Source organism: Anolis carolinensis, chromosome 2, assembly GCF_035594765.1.
Source record: "Anolis carolinensis isolate JA03-04 chromosome 2, rAnoCar3.1.pri, whole genome shotgun sequence".
In the NCBI taxonomy this organism is placed as follows: Eukaryota; Metazoa; Chordata; class Lepidosauria; order Squamata; family Dactyloidae; genus Anolis; species Anolis carolinensis.
This window is the reverse complement of record NC_085842.1, coordinates 252,549,688-252,569,099: the sequence shown is the minus strand read 5'-3', so window position 1 is coordinate 252,569,099 and position 19,412 is coordinate 252,549,688. Positions and strand designations below refer to the sequence as shown.

The 19,412-nt window shown below is 40.1% G+C and overlaps 1 protein-coding gene across 1 annotated transcript; it reads left to right on the top strand.

The window, feature by feature from the left end:
* The first annotated feature begins 338 nt into the window (after nucleotides 1-338).
* On the top strand, nucleotides 339-17,578 carry LOC100561746 (fructose-1,6-bisphosphatase isozyme 2). Its single transcript, XM_003216453.3, has 7 exons — nucleotides 339-645; nucleotides 3,787-3,949; nucleotides 5,010-5,102; nucleotides 5,455-5,595; nucleotides 8,518-8,655; nucleotides 15,810-15,929; nucleotides 17,280-17,578. The coding sequence occupies exons 1-7, from the start codon at nucleotides 473-475 to the stop codon at nucleotides 17,472-17,474; spliced, it is 1,023 nt and encodes a 340-aa protein (XP_003216501.1). The 5' UTR covers nucleotides 339-472; the 3' UTR covers nucleotides 17,475-17,578.
* The last annotated feature ends 1,834 nt before the right edge of the window (nucleotides 17,579-19,412 follow it).

The window sequence follows — 19,412 nt, the reverse complement described above, 5'->3', positions numbered from 1 at the left end:
AAGAAGAGGTTCTCCGTCTGTGATTGTACTCTAATCCCCCCCCCCCCCAAGCATGGATCACCTGCCTCTTATATTATCTGAATCATCTTGCCTCAACATGGTAAACAGTGGCAGCAATAGCTGATGGGACAGGAGGACTACATGGAATTGCCTGGGCAGACCATTTGTTGCACTCAATAGCGTTATTGTTTTGTTTCATTTTAGCATTGGTGTCATAATAAACTGACAGTGTTTATTCAGTGATATATAAGCTGCTCTCTTGAAGCCTCAAAGACCAGAGGAATTGTATCGCAGGTCTGTTCCAAGTATTTAAGTCACGTGGACTCGGGAACCTTTTACTTAACCATCCCTAGCATGCAAGCCAACCGCTTCTCCTTAAAATAAAACTGTCACTGAGCGGCAATAGCACAGAGGAGAAAAGAACTACAGTACTTGATACTAGCTAAGAAAATAGATTAATTTACCAGTCAAGATGTCGGACAGAAGTCCCTTTGAAACGGATATGTTAACCCTGAACCGGTTTGTCATGGAGAAGGGACGACGGGTTAAAGGGGCTACTGGAGAACTCACCCAGCTCCTGAACTCTATTCTCACTGCCATCAAGGCCATCTCTTCAGCAGTCCGAAAGGCAGGCCTTGCACACATGTGAGTTGCACAGAATGGGGGGAAGGAAATAAATGTTACTAGATTTAATAGAATGAGGGGAGCCACAATTTTAACACTGCATGCAGTAAATTACTGAACTCAAATTGCACATTGAATATTTCATGGCGCTGGAATAGAAGTTGGGAAAGTTATCTTTTTGGATAATAACTTCCAAAATCCCTTAGCAACCAGTATATTGCCTGGGGAATTCTGGGAATTGTCATGAACTTAGAATCAAAATGAATGGTAACATTAAATAAATGTCTGTGTTATTGTCTCTCAATGAGCTATTTGCTAAATTAAGAGGGAAAGAGAATTTGATTGGAATAAGACCATAAACAAAACCTGATATGAGTATTCTATTATTCAGGGCACTTCTAGACAGCACCCAAATCTGTGCCCCCAAAAACCCAAGTTTTCCTGGAAAAGGGGGGGGGGGAGGTCAGCCAACTCCAAACCCTCCAAAACAAGCTTTGAAATCAAATGTGAGTCCTCCTAGGGTGTGATTTTACTGGATTTGGGAGGATCTAATGGGGTATTTAATTAATTTGGAATAACCACAGTTATTCTGAATTAATTTGCTTTTACCAGAAGCATCATTTGGATGCCTCCTGTAAAAACGCAACAGGCCCTGCACTTCTGGGCATGTCTGGAAGGGCCCTTATTGATTCAGTACTCAAAAGCAATGAAATTAACTAATTGCTAAAAATCTCTAAGATATGAATATAGATAGACACTCTCTTGTTTGGAATGTCAAATTTCAAAATACTCCAAAATCCAAAATTGTCCACATGGGTGGCTGACAGGGGTGACATATTTGCTTTGCAGTGGTTCAATGTACACAAATGGTATTTTTATGCATAAACTTATTAATAACATTTATAAACTTACCTCCAGGCTATGTTTATTAAGTATTTATGAATCCCACCTCCAAAATATTTTATTACGTACATATATGCAAATATGGCTATTCTAAAATCTGGAAAAATACTTCTCATTTCAGGAATTTAGGAAATTGGAATAAACCTGTACCACTTAGTTGTTGCATTGCATCTATGCCAATAATGTGGATTATGCAATCCATATATGTTGCTTTAACACTATGCACACAGCTGAAAGAAACAAGAATAGCCTGCTGTCTTTTTCTACCATCTTTACTGCTGTCAAGGTCAAAGAAGATGGCCCATAGATCCACATAAAGGTCAAACTGCCCAACTTAGTTTCTAATGTAACAAGATGCATCAGAAGTTGCATTTATATAATCCAGTTCAAAGCAGATGATCTGGGATCAGTCAATGAAATATAGGGCTGTGTAGATCTAACCTAAGTGACACAACCTAGACCAGAAGTAACTGCAGCACTAACTGAAAACAAATACCACTGTGAACTGTGAAGCTTATTACCTATGCATTAGTTATGCCTTAAACTTGCACTTTAAGCACAATCATTAGAAGATAAGCTCCACTGAACTCAGTTGGAGTTGCTTCAGAGTAAATATGCTTAACACTGCGCCAAGGAGAACCATTTCTCTCATAACTGATGTTTCATCACTTCTTTCACTAGGCTGTAATATGGGTGTTTCTTCTGATTCCAGAGTGAAAGAGCCCTACTTAGAATGATGGCCATGTTAATTATTACCTGTTATGCCCATAGTTATGAAGCAAAATATTTGACAATTGGTTATGATTATATTGCACATCAGGATGTAAAAATGCAAGGGAGAATAATCTTTGTTGTTATTGTGTGCCTTCAAGTCATCTCCGATTTATACCAACTGTAAAATGAACCTGTCATGGATTCTTGCGGGGGGGTGGGGGGTGGGTTGGGGATTGACAGGGTTTGTTCAGAGGGGGTTTGGCTTTACCTTTCTCTAAGACTGAGAAGGTAGGACTTCCCTAAGGTCACCCAGTGGATTTTCATGACCTGACAAAGATTTGAACCATGGTCCCCATGTCATAACTCAACCATTACACTACACTGACTTTTTTTCTTTCACACAGTTTTAATGGCAAGAGGTTGGACTGGATAGCCCGTGTGATCCACTATGAATGAGAGATCTCCAAGTGTCATGCTATTAGCATGAATAAAATATTCAGAGGGTGGCTACTTACAAATGGGCCTTTTGAGCTCTGGTCATCCAGCTGTGGATTATCCTCCCCAAAGGTGTCAATCTGATTCCAACGTTTCGGTGTTATATGAAGACCAAATAGGATTGGATGTTATTGATATTCTAGGACTTCAGTATCTTAAACTGAACAGCTTGAAAAATTACTTTTTGGATTACACCTATGGCCATGTTGACTGGAGAATTCTGAGAGGCGAAGTCCAAAAAGTAACCCTTTTCTAAGCTCTTCTTGCACTATTTATGGCTGCTCTTGGGTTTTAAAATGACATTTAACTGGAGTTTATATTATGTCTTATTTTCTAGACTTACCGGTGTTTTAATTTTATACCACTGTGCTTTATTTTGTATTCATCCTCTGGAGACCTTCAGCAGTAGAAGTCACTCATGTTGAATGGATGGATGGTTTGAGAGTCGATTGACTTAATCAGTTGGGAGGAGCAGTTTTCAAGTTTTCCTAAACACGCATATCCTCAAACTAGGCTCCATCTACACTGTTGTGTAATCCAGTTTCTGATTACAGATTATTTCATTTGAACCAGATTATACGCCATCAGATAATGGATTATAATGACAGCGTAGATCAAGCCTAAATCAAGAGGTGTTACCTCTCAGGCCCCATCTACACTACCATATACAGTAAAATCCAGATTATTTGTTTTGAACTGCATTATATGACAGTGTAGACTCATATAATCTGATTCAAAGCAGACAAAATGGATTCTCTGATTTGATAATCTGGATTATTTGGCAGTGTAGTTCTAGCCCCAGTGTGCATGACTGGGCTACAAATCACACATAAGTGGCCTCAGTTATTTCTCAAGGGCCTTAGCAAGACCGTTTTTATCACTAATAGTTGATTTGTGAATGATGTAGTGTGGCATTTAGTTTGGTCATTAAACTACAATCCTGGAAGCAGGGTTCAAATCTCTGCTTGGCCGTGGAAACCTGCTGGATGGCCTATATGAAATATGTTGGTACGCCACCACAATATTAATAGTGTGCCCTTCTTCCCATAGGTTTGGCATAGCAGGCTCTGTGAATGTGACTGGGGATGAGCAAAAGAAGCTGGATGTACTCTCAAACTCTCTGGTTATTAACATGCTACAGTCCTCCTACAGCACTTGTGTCTTGGTTTCAGAGGAGAATAAAGAAGCAATCATCACACCAAAAGAAAAGAGGGTGTGTATATCCACTTTTGAAGGGATTGGGAAGTGTGTCTGTTATTTCATGTAGCAGTAGATGGCGCAGCTGCATTGCAAAAGAAATTAGTTTGAGATTAGAAAACTAAAGAGGGTAGGGAAGGGAATGAGTCTGAGGTCCCTTCTACACTGCGAAATAAAATCTAGATTACCTGCTTTCAACTGGATTATATAGCAGTGTCGACTCATATAATCCAGTTCAAAACAGATCATGTGGATTGTCTACTTTGATACACTGGATTATATGGCCATGTAGAAGGGGCCTCACTTGGCACAAGCACAGCCACTAATTGTAATCCTGGATACTGTAGTTTTGTCTGACTGTTTGGCATTAGCCGTCTTTCAAAGAACTACAGTTTATAGAACTTCACAGGGTTTGGAAGTTTATACTAGCAAGTTTGTAGTATGGGCTAAATAAATGATTTTATTGAAAAGCCCGTAATTTCCAAAAACAGTAAAAATGTTCTGCAGTCACCGTCATGCAGGTTTGTTGGTTTAACTTTTGCAGATTTTCTTTTTTGCAGATTTAAAATGTTCTCTCTAGGAATCTCCATGTCCTCCAGGGTGGTTGACTACAAAGTAATGCTTGAGAATTTAGATATTCCTAGAGAGAACACTTTCCTAGGAATCTCTAAGTGCTCCAGCTACAATTCAACTTCATGTTTTCTCTAATTTAAAAATAAGGGAGTAGGGGAGATATTGTCAATAGTGCACCTTTTAACCACAGCAAAAGTGGAGCACCTCCAGTAGTATCATTCAGGAGGAGATGCAATATATCTGTTCAACTGATTTTATAACTTCTCCAGAAGCCCTTGTAAATGTTATGTATGTGAGTATTTTCTACCAATTTTCTACATTTTAGCATTCATTATTTTGTAGGACTATGTGCTTACATTGATGCACAGTTTTCCAATCTAATTCTGTTTGCTAAAAAAACCCATTTTGCTTTATAAATTAAAAATCATTCCCATCCAACTGTGAATGTGACTTTGTCCTGATAAACATGTCATTTATGACAGCTTTCAATTTTTGTATTTCAGGGTAAATATGTGGTGTGCTTTGATCCACTAGATGGCTCTTCCAATATAGACTGTTTAGCTTCAATAGGTACAATATTTGCTATCTACAAGAAGGTAAGTTGATATATGAAAGGGGAAAAAAGTAATTTCTGGAGAATGAATAAACAGTGTCTAATTTTCTCACTTGTTCTTGGAATGTCCCTGTGCTGTTTATGAGTTTTAAAGCCCTCCAGAAGTTGAAACCACAGTTCAGTCATCTGTACACATGTGTGGTTTTGATTTATCCAGATGTGATTATTCATGGACTTGAATAAAAATGTTCTATCTAGAAATCTCTAATTCCACCAAAGTCAACTATTAGGCAAAGGTCTGTTTCCAAAGAGAAGTCTCTAATTCTATGTTTAAGAGAAATTCTTATTTGCATTTGTGTTTCCTTTTGTTCCTTATCTTTTTCTTCTTCCCTAAGACAACAGAGGATGAGCCTTCAGAAAAAGATGCCTTACAGCCAGGACGCAACATTGTCGCTGCAGGCTATGCTTTGTATGGCAGTGCGACGCTGGTGGCCCTTTCCACCGGGCAAGGAGTGGACTTCTTCATGCTGGATCCGGTACTGTACAAATACCAATTGCTAGCATTATTCCATCTTCTGTTGCCAACTCATATTCTCAGAGCCTGGAGAATAGGCAGGATAGATGTGGATTCTGGGAGTTTTAGTCTAGAAATTAAGGTTTCTGAGTCCTGTATATTCCATATGGAAATCAGTCCCCATGTAAGTTTCTGCAACATGCTTTCAACCTGCATTCTGTGTTGGGTTTCCGACATCATCCTATCATGGTATCATTACAGCAACAATGCAGTAAATTATGTAGCCAGCAGGGAGAAGAAATCTGGGGGAAATGATGTAGAAGCATCAGATAGGATGCAACAAGTGCAGAAATGTTGAGAATGGATCTACTAAGGCCATCTAAACATGAACTTAAGGAAAATGTAAAGGTGTTAGCTGCTCAACAAATATTGCATAGGGCTGCCTTTTACTCATTTGCTCCTTTTTCAAGTAGAACTATATAGAGGTCACAAACAATTTGCTCTGTGTAAACTATGGCTGGATCTACACTGCCCTATATCCCAGGATCTGATCCCAGATTACCTGCTTTGAACTGGATTATATAAAGTTACACTGCTAGATAATTTGGGATAAGAAGATAATCTGGGATCATATTCTGGTATATAGGCCAGTGCATATTCAGCCTAAGACAAAGGCAATGTAGGTGAAATTATTTTAGTAGTTATATACTATTTTAAGTCTTTATCAACTAATTGTGTGTTGATCAATCGCCTCCTTCTCTTCCTGTTGCCTCCTGGCTCCTTTTCTCTCCCTTCTGCTACTCCTTCCTTCCTTCCTTAGGCTGTAAATTGTAATTTTTTTATAATTTATAATAGTCTTTTAGAGTTTATTGAAAAACCGCAAAACAGTGAATCTGTGAAAAGTGAACTGCAAAGTAGTGAGGGAACACTGTAATGGGTATCTAATTCTTGTGAACAAGAGTACAAATATGTCCACAAACTTCACCTTATGGTAGAATTCAAAGACATAGTCTAGTTTAGTTTCAAATATCTGTATGTAAAGAGATCTTGTAGAACCTTAAAGACCAAAATTGAATGCATAAACTTTCAGACACTGTACAATGAATGCAGCTTGACACCACTTTAACTGCCACAGCTCAATGTGATGAAATCCTGGGAGTTGTAGTTTTACAAGATCAAAGAGGGCTGACACTTTACCAAACCAGCAATCTCAGGATTTCACAGCATTGAGCCATGACAATTAAAGTGGATTTTTTAAAATTATGTCAGAAGCGACTTGAGAACATGCTGCAAGTCGCTTCTGGTGTGAGAGACTTGGTCATCTGCAGAGATGTAGCTCAGGGGATGCCCAGATGTGTTACCATCCTGCTGGGAGGCTTCTCTCATGTTCCCACAAGCTAGAGCTGACAGTCAGGAGCTCACCCTGTCTTGCGGATTCGAAACGGCAACCTTCAGGTCAGCAACTTAATCTTAAGGTCAACAGAAAATTAAAGTGGTGTAAAACTGCATTCATTCTACAGTTTAGATGCACCCTAAGTTTATATCTGAGCAACAACATCCTGCAATTTATGCTTGATTCTTTGGCACTAAGCAGCCATGTCAGAATTGCAAAAAGAGTCCTCAGAGGCAAGGCACCTTTCCTCTAATACTAAGACTATAAATCATATCATGCAGATTGTATCACCCATAGGTGTCCTACAGTTATGCCCCCTTGCAGTGTAGATTGTAACATGAGTTGAAGACCTCAGGCCATTCATTCAAATGTAGGTGTTGGATGCACATCCAATTCCTTATCTCAATAAGATGCTTGTTCAGTAGGATGTATCTTCAAAAATCTTGGCAAAGATGTACCTTAATGAGGATGTGTGTTTAAAATCTTACCGAGAATACACTGAATGGTATCACTAATAGTCTTATTTATCATCTCAAAGTAATCACCTGCTTGTTTCTGGAATAAGATACAAACCTGCGTACTGCCGTAGATACAGAATTCATTGTCCATTTGGCAATGCTTTGTTCATTTTTAAAAAATGAGGAAACAAATATAGAAAGAGCAGGTAATTCCAGTTTAGTCATGACTTAGGACTTTATCACAAAAGGATGGAAAACTGGAATTGTAGGAAGATAGGCTCGTCTGCTGTCGGTAGGTATTACTTGAGACTGTGGGCATCTAGTTACTAGATACCTTCCCTTTGTGATTATAGTGCCCCCTTAAATGGCAGGTAAATGACATATTTCCAAAGTAGAGCAGTTGCCCTAATGTAGAGAGGCGCAATACAGAACATTGTAACATTGATCTCTACATCCATTCCCTACACTACCACAAAGCCCTTGATTTACTGCAAAGCACCTTAAAGTGGGATGAGGAAGTATAGAACAATCCCGATACTGTTGGATTGTAACTTCCATCACCATGCTGGTGAGGTGTGATGGAAGTTGTAGTCCAGCAACATTTGAAGGGTGACCCACCATTGCTATCTATATCCTGTCAATAATTTCCCCCTGAAATGTGGGTTTCTTTTGTAGGGTATTGCTTTGTTTTGTTTTGTTTTTCCAAAAAAAGACAATCCTCTTGTTAGACTGATTATTGGTTAATAGTCTAGAATAATTACTTGATGAGAGGTAATGAAACAGAATGACTTCCAGATTGTTTGGGTAAGGTGCTATTCTTCAGAGATACGGCTTAGAACAAGAGTTGCAGTCTAAATGTTGAGGATTGGTGGCTATGAATTGGCTGGAAGAGAAGTACTGTGAAATGAATACTTTTGGGGAATCTGATGCAGTACTGGAGGTCATGCTTTCTGATACAGGAGTGCCTGTTTGCTTTTGACTTTCAAAATAAAAAGGTGAATTTGGTTGAATTACATGAAAAGTGTCTTCTGAATTTCAGAAAGGTGATCTTTACAACATTTACTAACTCCTTCACTAATTAACTATTTTTCAGGCACTTGGCGAATTCATTTTGGTGGAAAAAGATGTGAAAATCAAAAAGAAAGGGAAAATCTACAGCATGAATGAGGGTTATGCAAAGTACTTTGATCCTGCTGTGACAGAGTATATTCAAAAGAAGAAATTTCCAGAGGTAATGCACTATATTATTTAGATGCCACTTTATTAAAATGAAGTTCAACAGGGAGAAATGCAAGATACTCAATTTAGGCAGAAAAAAAATGAAAAGCAAAGGTATAAAATACGCGACACCTGGCTCGACAGCAGTACGTCTGAAAAAGATCTTGGCGTCCTTATTCTGTGTCCAGGTTGGTTCATCAAGTGCTCTGCTATAGCTGACTTCTCCAGTTGAATTAGTTCTTTAATTTGTGTCTGCAGCACCCAAACATTCCAACCATGAAAGCCTTCAGCAACAGATTAGGATATTATTTCTGAACTTTTCTGAATCCCAACAGAATGGAATGAGAAATAGGAAACATTCAAGTCTAAGGTCTACTGGTATTTGTGAACAAACACATGAACATTTCATCTCAACCTGTACTGAGAACTCCAAACCCATTCAGTACAACCCCCATATCAATGGGAGTTACATTTCCAGACTTCACATGGATATGCAAAATTGGGGGTAATAATGTTCCCTATTGAAATGAAGGACTTCTGGCCTAAGAATATAATAGAGTAATGCTGGAAGACCTAGAAAAGGCTTAGCGTGGATATATTTTGTTTGATGTGAATAAATGAAATCACAGATGGCAGTCAGGTGGATTTGGTGTTTACAATATTAATTAGAATTTTGGGTTCCTTTTGATCTTGACATGAGGACATTCCTCCCTTCTTTTCTAGAAATCACTTGACAGTATGATCACCAGGGCTTTAAGCTTAGTTTGGTTGACTGAGACCAAATGAGCCTAGTCCAAAATGTATAACTGCTTCTCAGAAGTGAAGATTATTGTTTTGTGCCAAAGTGCATTACAACAGTTTACACAATTTTTCAGGAACAGGATTGATTTCATGGACTGCTGAACTCTTTGTCAGCAAGCAAAAGCTTCTTCCAATTTTATTTTGTTATTGATATATATTTGTACAAGTCAAGACATGACCTAAAAGAATCCTGGCCTTTAAAACCAAATGTTTTGGAAAGCTAATGACAAAAACTCCCAAACAAATATAAAAACAAAACAAACGAGTGTTATCATTACATCTCATGCTACCTACATTTCAAAGAAAGCAGATTAAAACAGAAAAATCCACTGACTGTTTACTTCCGTTTCTTAGCTTTCTTGGTTCATATCGACAGTTTCTGTCAATATGTCAATATGCTGGGCACCCAATAAAATTAGTATGGGTAAACATACATTATAAAAAACACTTTAAGATAATGTTTTTAGACCTTAACTCTAAACTAGGCTATAAAGAATGGTTTATTTTAAAAGATTATAATGCTAAGGTATCTAGAAAGCTGAAAAGGTTACTGTCCTGCTCATGGGGATGGTAATACTCTGTGCATGTAAGAAATAGGAAAAATGTAAAAATTAAATTTCTGCAGTTTTTCACATCACTGTATGATGTTGTTCTAGATCAGGGGACCCCAAAGTAAGGTGGTCCTCCAAGTTCCTTTAGCCTTCCCTCACCCTAAATTTTAGACTTAGGGTGGATCTACACTCGAATCCTGGGAAATGGATTATAGACCTCTTCACATGGGACATTTTACCACTTCATTTCACTGCAAGGATGGGGCCTGCCATGCGCCATCACACGATGCATTGCAGACCCTGCCCACATTCCTCCCAAATTGGAGGGGAAGCTCCGAAAGGTGCTTCCTCCACCACTACGGGAAGGAAAGTATATTTTGGAGCTAACCACACTTTTCTCCCCTTTTCGCCATATAGTTGGGGAAAGGGTGGTGGGACAATGCACGTTGCCACCCTCTCTCCCATTTGATGGGGACGGGGTACCAAGACACCCTGTCCCATCCCCACCATGTGATGGGGTAAGGAGAAAGGGCGCACACGGCCTTCCCTTTTGCCGGTGATTGCTGGTACAACGGCATGGCCCAAAAAGGCCGTGTGAAGAGGTGATATATGAGTCTACACTGGCAGATAATCTGGAATCATCAGACAATCTGGGATCAGATCCTGGGATATAGGGTAGTCTAGATCCAACCTTAGGGTCTCTCTAAGTCTGGAATAACTTGAAGACACCCAACAACAGCAATCCTAATTAACTTGACTATTTCATCAGCAAAAAGCATGCCCACACTTGTCATTGAAATATTGGTAAGTTTAGGTTGCCTAAAACTGTTCTTCATTTTGAATATTGTATTGTTTTGTCATTATTACTTTTTCCACTACAAATAAGATATGTGCAGTGTGCACATATCTTATTTGTAGTGCAGAATAAGTTCATGTTGTTTCAAACTATAATCCCATCCCCCCAAACAGTCTGAGGGACTGTGAACTGGCTCTTGGTTTAAAATATTTAAAGACCACTGTTCTAGATGCTCTCATAGGCATCAAGGTGACCTACCCACTCCACAACTGAGACCTTCATTTTGGGAATCAGAAAGCCTCAGGTTGATATAGATCAGATAAATGCTTTGTAGAGCAGCTGTTATTAGCTAGAGCATTAGTTTTCAATTTATAAGTCCCCAGATGTTTTGGCCTTCAACTCTCACAAATCCTAACAGCTGGTAAACTGGCCGGGATTTCTGGGAGTTGTAGGCCAAAACACCTGGGGACCCACAGGTTGAGAAACAATTAGCTAGAGTATATTTATTCAACCCAGTGCCATTGCTGGTTAGTATTACCAGAATCCTTTGGCCTGCTACTATGTAAGAAGTATGGGAGTTGGAATGTGAGACATTAGGCTCCTCTTTGAAACATGGGCATGTAATAAAAGTGTGTTTCCATGCAGACTGTAGATGTTGGCTGGAATCCTGTATGGGAGATATGGATGCATTATGATGTTATGGGGAAATGGCCTGAATCATGATCTGAATCTTCTCCCCACCCCCGCAATCCCATCTTACTGGGTAGCAGCCACTGTGAACAGGTAGCTATTTCCCTGTTGTTCAGGAAACAATTCAGTGACTATCCCAGCAGATGTGCAATCTTGGGTGTGAGGGGCAGAAGCGGGACTTCATGGTTTAGAGATCACTTACTCTCAGCTGGATGCTTCCTGATTGACAAGGGAACAGTTCATCAGTCACAGTAGCTTTTACCCAGTAGGTGGAGACCTTCAGGGCTCCTATGTAGCCCCTAAAATAGGGTCTATGTAGAGATCACGAATATGTATCAGTCAAGAGTGCATAACTTCTAGTTCCACATTTGTAACTAGCATGACATCCGGCCATTCTTTCTCTACCACCTCTGTGAAATTTGATGGGAATGAAGAACTCTTCAGCTAAAGGAACTGGATCAATTGACTGATTCATTGTCTGAAAGCCGGTGAATTTAGTTTGGGGCTTTTTACATGTCTTAACTACCCATTTTTCTATTGTTAGAGTTTCCTCATTTATCCCAGCTATAAAAATCATTTCTGCATGCTGCTGTTTAAAAACTTTGTGTACTAGAGAAATGAAACATTATCAGGTGCCCTGGTAAAGCCCAACCAGCTTCTTGCGCCAGCTGGTTGGAGCCCTAGAGTTGTGTTAAGTGACTAGTCTTCTGAGAAAAAAAAGAAGGCAAATGGAGAAATGATAATGCTCATTGCACGATTGTTTCTTCTTTGTTATGTGGTTGGCACTTCCTTTTCAGAATACAGGTGCAAGATAGCATCATAAATAAAATCTGGCAAGAGAAAATCATAGAATCATAGAATCATAGAATAGTAGAGTTGGAAGAGACCTCAAGGGCCATCTAGTCCAACCCCCCGCTAAGAAGCAGGAAATCGCATTCAAAGCACCCCCGACAGATGGCCATCCAGCCTCTGCTTAAAAGCCTCCAAAGAAGGAGCCTCCACCACGGCCCGGGGGAGAGAGTTCCACTGCCGAACAGCCCTCACAGTGAGGAAGTTCTTCCTGATGTTCAGGTGGAATCTCCTTTCCTGTAGTTTGAAGCCATTGTTCCGTGTCCTAGTCTGCAGGGCAGCAGAAAATAAGCTTGCTCCCTCCTCCCTATGACTTCCCCTCACATATTTGTACATGGCTATCATGTCTCCTCTCAGCCTTCTCTTCTGCAGGCTAAACATGCCCAGCTCTTTAAGCCTCTCCTCATAGGGCTTGTTCTCCAGACCCTTAATCATTTTAGTTGCCCTCCTCTGGACGCTTTCCAGCTTGTCAGCATCTCCCTTCATCTGCGGTGCCCAAAACTGGACACAGTATTCCAGGTGTGGTCTGACCAAGGCAGAATAGAGGGGGAGCATAACTTCCCTGGATCTAGACGCTATTCCCCTATTGATGCAGGCCAAAATCCCATTGGCTTTTTTAGCTGCCGCATCACATTGTAGGCTCATGTTTAACTTGTTGTCCACGAGGACTCCAAGATCTTTTTCGCACACACTGCTGTCAAGCCAGGCGTCCCCCATTCTGTATCTTTGATTTCCATTTTTTCTGCCGAAGTGAAGTATCTTGCATTTGTCCCTGTTGAACTTCATTTTGTTAGTTTTGGCCCATCTCTCTAGTCTGTCAAGATCGTTTTGAATTCTGCTCCTGTCTTCTGGAGTGTTAGTTATCCCTCCCAGTTTTGTGTCGTCTGCAAACTTGATGATCGTGCCTTCTAACCCTTCGTCTAAGTCGTTAATAAAGATGTTGAACAGAACCGGGCCCAGGACGGAGCCCTGCGGCACTCCACTTGTCACTTCTTTCCATGATGAAGACGACGCATTGGTGAGCACCCTTTGGGTTCGTTCGCTTAGCCAATTACAGATCCACCTAACCGTAATTTTGTCTAGCCCACATTTTACTAGTTTGTTTGCCAGAAGGTCGTGGGGGACTTTGTCGAAGGCCTTACTGAAATCCAGGTACGCTACATCCACAGCATTCCCTGTATCGACCCAACTCGTAACTCTATCGAAAAAAGAGATCAGATTAGTCTGGCATGACTTGTTTTTGGTAAATCCGTGTTGACTATTAGCAATGACCGCATTTGTTTCTAAGTGTTCGCAGACCACTTCCTTAATGATCTTTTCCAGAATTTTGCCTGGTATTGATGTGAGGCTGACCGGACGGTAATTGTTTGGGTCGTTCTTTTTTCCCTTCTTGAAGATAGGGACCACATTCGCCCTCCTCCAATCTGCTGGGACTTCTCCTGTTCTCCAAGAACTCTCAAAGATAATTGCCAGTGGTTCTGAAATAACTTCCGCTAGTTCCTTCAATACTCTTGGATGTAGCTGATCTGGCCCTGGGGACTTGAATTCGTTTAGAGTGGCCAGGTGTTCCTGGACAACTTGTTTCCCTATTTGGGGTTGGATTTCCCCCAATCCTTTGTCCATTCCATGTTGCTGAGATTGAAGATGGCTTTCTTTTTGTGAGAAGACCGAGGCAAAGAAGGCATTAAGCAGTTCTGCCTTTTCCCTATCCCCTGTCACCATCACCCCATCTACTCCTTGCAGTGGCCCTATCGCCTCCTTTTTCTTCCTTTTTCTACCAACATAAGCAAAAAAAACTTTTTTGTTGTTTTTTATGTCCCTGGCAAGCCTGAGCTCATTTTGCGCTTTAGCCTTGCGAACCTTTTCCCTACAGGAGTTGGCTATACGTTTGAATTCTTCTTTGGTGATTTCTCCCCTTTTCCACTTCTTGTGCATGTCACTTTTGAGCTTTAGCTCAGTTAGAAGTTCTTTGGACATCCATTCTGGCTTCTTTGCACTTGTCTTATTTTTCTTCTTTGTTGGCACTGTTTGCATTTGCGCCTTGAGTATTTCACTTTTGAAAAACTCCCATCCATCCTTAACTCCCTTGTTTTTTAATATCGGCGTCCATGGAATGCCGCTCAGTAATTCCTTCATTTTTTGGAAGTCAGCTCTCTTAAAGTCCAGAATGCGTGTTTGACTTGTCTTAGTTTCAGCATTCCTTTGTATTGCAAACTGCAGGAGCACATGGTCACTTGCCCCTAAGGATCCAACCACTTCAACTGTATTGATCAGGTCTTCCACATTTGTTAAGATTAGATCAAGAGTTGCTGATCCCCTTGTTGCCTCTTCTACCTTCTGGACCATAAAATTATCTGCAAGGCAAGTGAGGAATTTGTTGGACTTTGTACTCTTGGCTGAGTTTGTTTTCCAGCAGATATCGGGATAATTGAAATCGCCCATGACTACTATATCTCTTCTTTGTGCCTGTTTGGTCAGCTGTTGACAGAAGGCTTCATCAAGTCCTTCATCAAGTCCTTCAAAAGACCATTCTCACAATTCTGTCTTTAAATTGCTATTCTTTTTAAATAGCATGTTATTTTTAAAAATAACATCTTTGATGAATATTTAAGATAATGAATGGAACCAACGTTCAGACTCACTGGCAGCTGGCAAGGCTTCTGCCCTAAAAAGCTGATATTCCAGGTATACAAATTTCCTGCCTGAGACCTCAAATGAGAAACAAAAAGGGAAGCAAAGCTGAGTAAACCTAGAACACATTTTGCTCATTGGTTACATCTAGTATCGGCAACAGTTTCTTCAGTAATTATTATCTGCTATACAACAATGATTTATTTAAGAGTTCACTTTAGTTCATTAACTAATAGGATAATCCTAGGATTTGTGCCATGATGGAAATCAACTTTCTGACATATAGGACAGTGTAAGGTCTGTTCCTGCTGTTTCATCAAATTTTAAAGGATTCCACAAAATAGCTTAAAGGGATAGTGAAAAAATGAAGACGGTTTTAAAATGTGGTTTGGATAATTTTTTCAAAATATTAAATCCAATCCATACTGTCTTTGTCACTTAACAAACCTAAAGTATCTATTTTCCCTCCCATTTATCTAACTTTATGAGTTTTCCAACTGCAATTTCCCCCCAATTATGTTTTGTGTTAAACATGAGCCAACAATGTGATGCAGCAGTTAAAAAAGCCAATGGGATTTTGGTCTGCATAAATAGGAATATAGTGTCTAGATCCAGGGAAGTCATGCTACCCCTCAATTCTGCCTACAGCACCTGGTGTTCCTGGTAGTCTCCCGTCCAGACTTGACCCAGCTTGACTTCCAGGATCAGATAGGATCTGGTACCTCCAGGACATCTAAGCTACTATAGTTACCACTGAACAACCATGAGAGTTTGCATTGAAAAACAAAGGTGACCAAGCACTGATACCAAGCACCAAGAACTGATATATCAATTGTCTTTGTTCCACAGGAAGGTGCTGCTCCCTATGCAGCCCGGTATGTTGGCTCCATGGTGGCTGATGTTCATCGTACTTTGGTTTATGGTGGGATCTTTTTGTATCCGGCAAACCAGAAGAGTCCAAAAGGAAAGGTAAGTGTTTCTCCCTATAAACATAATAACTATCATTACTATCATCACCTCCACCCCTTTACCATTAAAATAATCTCCTCCTCCCCTCTCCCCCAAATTAGCACTTGTAGAGTCTTGTAGTGTCTAAAAAACCTAAGATTTAATCCTAAACCCTGTTGTCAGTTCTGGTCAAAGTAGATGTGCTAAATCAATGAGATTTACTTATATGTTGAGTTATTATTCAACAATAGACTCAGTGGGTCTACTCTAGTTGGAACTTACCAATAGGATGCAAGCCTTGTTGTGGGACAAGCTTTTGTGATCTAAATGGCATTTTATTAGATGTGGTGGATTCTAGTTCTCAAAATAAATGTGTTCAACAGTGTGTTGTTCCTCAAAGTGCCACCAAACTCTTTTATGCAGATATTAAATAGGAATGCTCTACTACAAAACAATGTACCGTAATAATGTCAGCGGGAATGTTCTATACATTAAAAGCCTATGTAACCATCATAGCTATTTAACTATGTCACATCCCTTAACCTGTGGTTGACATGGCTTTGTTTCCATGGAGGTTTCCATCCCTTTGCCATGAGAGATGGAATACAGACCTTATTGTAGTTCCCTTTTGTAGGAGGGATTGGTGTGAGGGAAGGCTATGAAGACTGTGTAAGAACATCAGTTCTATGCTTGCTGTTCAATAAGGAACTATCTCCTGTCAATAGCAGTGGCTGCTACCTGGCAAATAGGGATTGAGAGACTTTTGCAGTCCCTGTGTATTTCGTAAAGTAAACAATAAGTAGGGATTGTGAATACAAACTAGTCATGAATGTGTATCTTTGGTGACTGCCTTGGTGAATCGCAGCATTCAATATGTGTTGTGACTGTTCTACTGAAACTTTGGTCTCAACTATATAAATAGCGTCCATTTGCCTATTTAAAAATACTAACAGACTGAGTTGTCATGACCTGTGGGCAGAGAAACACTTCTACAAAACTGTTTTGCCTTTCCACTGTATGCCACTTTTTACTTTTACTAACTTTCAGGTCCAGTCACAACTTACTTTCTTTGAAAAGGGGGAAGAAGTAGTTACTCTCTCTTTTTCTGTCTTCACGTGTACCTTTTGATTGAGATTGAGAGGTATACAAGAACAGACCAATTCATATAATTACAAAAAATATGCCTGGCATCTTGTTCTTGAATTACTATACTATAGGCCTTATTCAGGCCACCGCAATTTACAGAACAACCAAGAAAATCTGCAAACGTGTCTATAACTTTCAGAAATGTTGTAACAGGAGGGCACATTTTTCACCTTTCCAAATGAATGCAGAAAGACTGTTATTAAGGGTTTCGTTTTTGTGTTTCAGCTTCGCCTCCTTTACGAGTGCAACCCCATAGCTTTCATCATTGAACAGGCCGGAGGGGTTGCTACCACTGGGACTGAGGCTGTGCTGGATGTAAAACCAGAATCTATTCACCAAAGAGTCCCCTTTGTTGTTGGCTCTACTGAAGATGTTCAAGAATACCTCTCCTTTGTGCAGAAACACCAAAAAAGCAGCTAACAGCCCTTGGATGTTTTCTGTGTCCCCCTCTGTTTTCACTGTATACTGGGAAAAGAATGATGCTGAAAAATGAAAAACAAACAAACAAAGATCAGAATCCTGTTGATGTGCTTACACTTGCAATTATTTCAATAATAATAATAATAATAATAATAATAATAATAATAATAATAATAATAATAATAATGTTCATTTATTATTTATTTATAATCCGCCCTGTCTCCCCGGGGGGACTCAGGACAGTTTCCAAACAAAAAGTGACAAACATCCAATGCCATAATAAAAACAGACAGGCAAACCAAATCAAAACAATAAATAAAACCACTTCAATATAAACTTTTAATAACTAGCCAAAACTAAGTACTTAAACATAATAAATCTCATCAAACACATTTGCAACTTAATAAAATCTAAACAACTGAAGTGCATTACAAGTATAGAATGGTTTTCTCCGCAAAGTCCCACAGTGTTCATAAGGGAAGACAGATGAAGGCTGGATTCTGTTGGTTTCTTATATATACATATAGGTTCCCCAGGGAGGCAACTGGATGTCTTTGGACCCTTCCACACAGTCATATAACCCAGAATATCAAGGCAGATGATCCACAATATCTGCTTTGAACTGGGTTATCTGAGTCTACACTGCTATATAACCCAGTTCAAAGCAGATAATGTGGGATTTTATACAGCTGTGTGGAAGGGTCTTTGTCCCTATGCGGGGCATCCACACATTATTCAAGCTTGTGGAAACAAAGTTGTGCATATGATGCCATTGCCCATGTGCATGAATGCACATTTACACTCATGCTGATTTGGTACTGCATTCACTTATGTGTTTGAGTAGGTGTGCAGTTACCTAACTTTGCCATTTAACACAAGGATTGTGCAGCATAAGCAATGCAGAAATGTGGGACTTTATTGCAATAGGCAGGCAACTCATATTGCATCCCACTGTGCCTGCGTCTCCTCTTAATCCCCAGTATTCTCCCGTTATTAGCTATTAAATTTAAACCCCATAAATAGCTCTCAATCTTGCAATGTTCCCATCACATATCTTGATGCAAAGGGTCCCTTCCACTTCTGTGCAGATATGTCAACAGTAAAGTGAGGTCAGGCGGTGGGATTCTCCTCTTCGTCCCCTATCCTTTCCTCCTCCATTTATTTACATTTATATTTCTTTTTCTGAAATGTGTTAGAATCATGCAATTGCACTATTAAAAATTAAAAATAAGGAAGAGCATTTTTTTTCATGGCAGGAGCAACATGAGAAACTGCAAGTCACTTCTGGTGTGAGAGAATTGGCCATCTGCAAGGACATTACCCAGGGGACGCCTCTCCTTTTGATGTTTTTACCATCCTTGTGGGAGGCTTTTCTCATGTCCACACATGGGGAGCTGGAGCAGTTCAAAGCAGATAATATGGATTAGAAAGGAAACAGCCAGGCTTTGAATCTGCAAGGCCATTAAATGCTAATCAAGCTGGCCAATTGCAACATTCACACTAGCCTCAAACAGACAAGAGCTCTTTCTCCCACCCTGGTCTTTCCACAGATATATAAACCCCACTTACCTAGCTTCCAACAGACCTCAGAACCTCTGAGTATGCCTGCCACAGATGTGGGTGAAACGTCAGGAGAAAATGCTTCTGGAACATGGCCAGGCAGCCCGGAGACCTTACTTCTAGGGTGAAGGCCAGAACAGGCCATGGCCGCAGAGCCAGGAAGGCTTCTTACCTGCCAGGGCCTCTGGCAAGCCGTCCCAAGGCAGGCGGTGGGACCGAGCCGTAAATACAGCCTCTTAAGCCCCCTTCTACGTGTCATGGAAATGGATAGGATCTGAGACTCATTCCTGTCACCAGATGCAAAATGATTATATCAATGATAAGATGCCCAAAGAATCCAGTGGATCTCAGCACTGATGCAATCATTTCCTTTCTGGT

What these genes read in the sequence shown, in the direction of transcription:
- LOC100561746 (XM_003216453.3), top strand. Translation starts at nt 473, where the DNA reads ATGTCGGACAGAAGTCCCTTTGAAACGGATATGTTAACCCTGAACCGG. An exon ending in AAAAGAAGAAATTTCCAGAG is followed by an intron (nt 8,656 to 15,809) that starts GTAATGCACTAT and finishes TTTGTTCCACAG; the next exon opens with GAAGGTGCTGCTCCCTATGC. An exon ending in AGAAGAGTCCAAAAGGAAAG is followed by an intron (nt 15,930 to 17,279) that starts GTAAGTGTTTCT and finishes TTTGTGTTTCAG; the next exon opens with CTTCGCCTCCTTTACGAGTG.